At 30.3% G+C, this 5,507-nt stretch overlaps 1 protein-coding gene across 1 annotated transcript; it reads right to left on the minus strand.

Annotated features, from left to right (window-relative positions):
- LOC114347433 (uncharacterized histidine-rich protein DDB_G0274557-like) lies at positions 1-3,715 on the minus strand. Its single transcript, XM_028298140.2, has 2 exons — positions 3,466-3,715; positions 1-326 (listed from the first exon to the last, which is right to left on the minus strand). Exons 1-2 carry the CDS (start codon positions 3,487-3,489, stop codon positions 45-47), a joined length of 306 nt encoding a protein of 101 aa, XP_028153941.1. The 5' UTR covers positions 3,490-3,715; the 3' UTR covers positions 1-44.
- Positions 3,716-5,507: the final 1,792 nt, after the last annotated feature.

Genomic DNA, 5,507 nt, shown 5'->3' on the forward strand with positions numbered 1-5,507 from the left:
TAACATAACAGAAGAATTTTATTTATAAAAATATATTATTTCTTTCAATAGCCATAATATTGGTTGTAATTTGGGTAAACCCCATAGTTTTTCCAGTATCTGTAAGATTGCGTATATCTTCCATTATAGGGGTAATCATAGTGATAGTGATGTCCGTGATGATCGTGATGTCCGTGATGATGGTCATCGTAATCATGGTGATTGTGATCGTAATCATGATGATGATGATCATAGTCATGATGGCTTACATGTCCGCCTCCATAACCTGGTTGAGGTGTTGGTATGGCGGCTGCTTGCAGTACCAAAAAGGCACACAACAAGGCAATCTAAAATATAATGTAAATGTTAAAACAAGAAAAAGTAATAAAAATAACAAAATGACATAAAAACTGATAGAAATTAAGATAGACAATTATGTATTTAAAAACCAAGTGACACGGAACAAATTCTATATCCAAAATAAAAATAATTTCCTCTAGCTGGCTGTATACCATTTATCACAAAAAATTTATTATAAATTATATAAATTAATCATTATACATAATGATATCTTTATTTAATAAAATAGGTTATGTTTTTTTTGGTAAAAATATTACTAATAAATTATTTTTATTTCTTTATTTGCTACATGGTTACATTGATTACCGGATTGATAATCAGTAATCGTCAATTGTCCATTCAGTCATGGCTTACTTAAAATTTAGATTTTAGACACCTAAAATAATTTGCTCTGAAAAATGAAAATATCTCGAAAACTAATAAATTTGGACATAGGGAATGTTAAGTACATAAAAATTAAAGTACGGTAATGTTACTTGTCAAGAATGATATAAAATACAGGGTGTCCCATTTAACATTACAGACAAAAAATAATGTACTTGCATTTTGACTCACCCTGTATTTGTTATAAAGAAAATTAGCAATGTCAATAATTATAAAATTAGTAATATAAATTATTTATGAAAATTTTGACAATAAATAAAAAATATGGCATCAATAATCGATTGGTTTTGGGCTTATTTTTATTTATACGATGAGTTAAACTTGTTATGATTTTCATATAAAATTGGTTATAACTTTGTAAATACCATGTATAACATAATAAACCTTTATATTTTTGTGATGGAGAAGTTAACAGGATTTCGAATATAAAATAAAATATACGGTGTTCCATTAAAAAAAATATAAGTTAGGTCTGCCACTGTGTTCTCGAACAACCTGTAACATTCTAATTAATTTTGTAATGTGAAGCTCAAAGTTGGCTACAATTTGTGTTATTAACTTTTATTGCTATCTATTACTATAACGGATCTATTGAGTTTTACCCCACTAATCAATCACCTTGTATATGTTCCATACTGACTTCTCTTTCTACTAAATGTACCATTGCATATACCCAGATATACGTAGAAAACAGTTACAGAACAATGTTTGCGAAATATTGGGAAAAATGGCCCAAAAATGCTTTGAGCGGTGAACTTTGAAAAATCATATTTCGGAAACTATAAATAGTATAGTATAGTTGATCCAAAAGATGGCATAATACAGACATCCAAAGTGAAAGTTATCCTTCAACACCAAATTGTTCTATATGGTCCACACAATGTCCAGAAAAAAGTCACACGATTTTGAGCGTCGGGTTTGGGGGAGAGAGGGGGGTTTTTCGCCAATATTTCTAAAACTATGCGGTTTAGCATGAACAACCTTCTATACAAAATTGTTCTACATTAAATTTGAAATAAAAAGGCTCTATGCATAATCTTTCCAAAATGAATGGTTCTAAAGTTACGGAGGTAGTATAGTATAACTGGTCCAAAAAAGGCCTAACCCAAACATCCAAAGTAAAAGTTTTCCTCCAAACACCAAAATGTTCTATATGGTCCACATATTGTTCAGTAAAAAGTTACACCATTTTGAGCGTCAGGTTTGGGAGGGAGATGGTAGAGAAGCCGGTAACTTAGTAGTTTTTTTACGTTTTTCGTCAATATTTCTAAATTTATGCTTTATCGTAAACAATGTTATATATAAAAATGTTCTACATGAAATTTAAAACAAAAAATGTTCTATACATAATTGTTATAAAATCTACGGTTCCAGAGTTACGGAGGGTGAAAAGTCGAGGTTTTCGATACTTTTTGTATTTTTCGGGAAATATTTATGATATAACTATACCAAAAACCCAGACATCCAAAGTGAAAGTTATCCTCCAACACCAAATTGTTCTATATGGTCCACATAATGTTCAGAAAAAAGTCACACAATTTTGAGTGTCGGGTTTGGGGTGGGAGAGGGGGGAGAAATCGGTAAATATAAAAAGTATCGAAAACCTCCACTTTTCACCCTCCGTAACTCTGGAACCGTTGATTTTATAACAATTATGTATAAATCCTTTTTTGTTTTAAACTTTATGTAAAACATTTTTCTATAGAACATTCGTTACGCTAAAGCATAGTTTTAGAAATATTGACGAAAAAACGTAAAAAAAACTACTAATTTACCTAATTCTCCCCATCTCCCCCCCAAACCGGACGCTCAAAATGGTGTAACTTTTTACTGAACAATATGTGGACCATATAGAACAATTTGGTGTTGAAGGAAAACTTTTACTTTGGATGTCTGGGTTAGGCCTTTTTTTGGACCAATTATACTATACTATCTCCGTAACTTTGGAACCGTTCATTTTAGAAGGGTTATGCATAGGGCCTTTTTTATTTCAAATTTAATGTAGAACAATTTTGTGTAGAAAGTTGTTCATGGTAAATCGCTTAGTTTTAGAAATATTGACGAGAAACGTAAAAAACTACGAATTTTCAGATTTCTCCCCCCTCTCCCCCCCAAACCCGACGCTCAAAATGGTGTGACTTTTTTCTGAACATTATGTGGACCATATAGAACAATTTGGTGTTGGAGGATAACTTTCACTTTGGATGTCTGGGTTTGGGTCTACTATATCATACTAAAACCCTAGACACTTCTACCGAACGTCATTTTAAAGAGGAGGGATGGAAGTTTTTTCTATGAAGCAATGCATATACCTGTATCCCCGTGTAAAAAAGTTATGGGACAAGAAAAAAAATCTTTCGTTTTTGTTTTGCTTTTTTTTAAATATATATTTTTGTAAAGGAGATTTTGACTTTAAAAGGTGATATTTTGATAGTAAATTTAACCTAAAATAATTTTTCTGTAGATGTGTTTGTACTAAAAATGCATAGAACTCACCCTAATTCACCTTATGCTTAAGGACTAATTGACCCATTTGACCATATGAAACAATAAAACCCCGTTAATGTTGTAGTTCCTTTTAACTCTCTTATTTTGAAGAATCAATAGCCTATCCAGGCCACTGGACTAATTTACCTTACAATATAATGGTGACACTCCCTCAAAAAATAGTAAAATAAAAACATGCTAAAGTGCTAATTTAATTATTATTAATAACAAAAGACTTAAATACACCGTACTTACGCTCACTAACACCACTTTAGACATTATATTAAATAACTTTACCCAATTCAGCCAAAAAGAGGACTACCTAATAACTTATAAAAATTTTGTTTTTATACAAAATTTCATCAACTTCCTGCTTGTTTTTTGGCTTGTCCCATAAAGTTCATTATTTTTGTTTAGTTGTTTTGTTTTTGTCCAAAATTATTGATCCATAAATCTTAATATAAAAATATTTTTAGAAATTTGGTAAGTCGTCTATATATCAACAGGACATCTATCGATTGACTATCCATAAAATTAACATAAAGTTGAATGAATTGTAAATAAGGTCAAAATTTGCATTATTATGTAACTTTATTAAATATTAAACGAATCCATTGGTACATAAAGCTGTTAATGTTGTTATCGTATTATTTGGTTAATTTTGAAAATTTAATATTTTGTAAGTTCTTCTTCTTCTTCTATACCTTATGAGTTAGGCTTGAACAGTTGCGAATTACACGATTCGTGTAAAAAGATCTTTTACCATATGATAGCTTAGGTATTAGCATAAGATAACATGGCCCTTTCTATACAGTAATACACTTCTCGCTAATAAGCTACTCGAACTTTACAATATGATATGGTGTAATCAAGTTTTTCCTGACCTCTGGTAACAATCAATCATAATACCCATTAAAAAAACTGATTGTTTATCTAACTCTGCCAACTCTTTCAGACCCAGCTCCGGATAAAGGGGCGGGCGACCGCCCGGGGCGCCAAATTTTGGGAGCCACCAAATTTTGGGAGCCACCAAATTTTGAGGGACGCCGATATACAGGGTGTCCCCTAAAATAGTGCGTTCCTTTAATGCATGGATATAATACACAATTTAGAACAAAAAAGTCCTATAACATTTTTTTTCTTAAGTTAACCGTTTCCAAGAAAAAAATTACATTGTTTTCCATATAAGTGAATTTTTATTTTCATGAATTTGAATGACATGGAAACGTGGCGTAGAAGAACTTGTTGTGACTGTTGAAAATTTAACCTAATGGAACCCCTTATTTATTTACTATTTGAAGTGTTATTTTTGGGGTTGTTGACATCGGTGAGTACCTACCTGCAAAATAATTATTTCTTGCTTTAATAATGTGGAATTTTTGCTATTATCTGAATTAATTAAGGTTTTATAATTAGGGCTCGAAATTTTACATAAATCATAACTTTTACTTAAGAGGATCGGAACGTTTTTTCGGCTGCAATGATATTCAAATGAGGATTAATTTTTTTCGAATCCTGAGAAAACTAACAGAATGAAAGATTTCGTTATTAGCGAGGGCCGAAAGTTCCTGAGAACTTCTATAATGTTTATTTTAATAAGTTACAGGGGTGAAAAACTAAGAGAAAATTTAGTGTTATTTTTAATTTCAAATATCTCATTCAGAATAAACTTTTTATTTATTCTAAGGGACTTTCGGCCCTCGGTGATAATTTAGTCTTTCATTCTCCGTTTAGATTTTTCAAAAATATTTATTGGTTTTTTCAGGATTCGAAAAAAATGAGCACAATGTACGTGGTAATATTTTCCAAATCTATCTTCGTCATACAACGCACTTAGTCGAATAGAATATTGTCAGTCAGACAATGACAATCAGTAACAATTTTAAATAATTATTTGACATGAATCGGGAATATTTTTAGTTGTTGATTAAATAATATTGATAATATTGATAATATAAATGTTTGTGTATTTGATAAATAATTAATTTAAGAGGTGAACTTTATAAAAAGTTCCATAGTAACAATATATTATTAAAAAATCACTTAAACAGTTTTCCTCTTTTCTCGATTGAGTATTAGTTTTTGTTGTAGGTACATATAAATTATTACAATCACTGAATACATAGCTAGTGAAAAAATTATCACATTTATCAATTGAATTAATAATTTGCAATTATACAAAAAATAACAGTTATCCAAGAACATTCAAAAGCCATCTCTTTAAGCTAGTTATGACATTGTCAAGTAGAATGACATTCTAGTAATATGTACATATCCATACCATTGTGAATTTTACT

Source organism: Diabrotica virgifera, chromosome 4, assembly GCF_917563875.1.
Source record: "Diabrotica virgifera virgifera chromosome 4, PGI_DIABVI_V3a".
Lineage (NCBI taxonomy): Eukaryota > Metazoa > Arthropoda > Insecta > Coleoptera > Chrysomelidae > Diabrotica > Diabrotica virgifera.

What these genes read in the sequence shown, in the direction of transcription:
- LOC114347433 (XM_028298140.2), bottom strand. Translation starts at nt 3,489, where the DNA reads ATGTCTAAAGTGGTGTTAGTGAGC. An exon ending in CTAAAGTGGTGTTAGTGAGC is followed by an intron (nt 327 to 3,465) that starts GTAAGTACGGTG and finishes ATTATATTTTAG; the next exon opens with ATTGCCTTGTTGTGTGCCTT.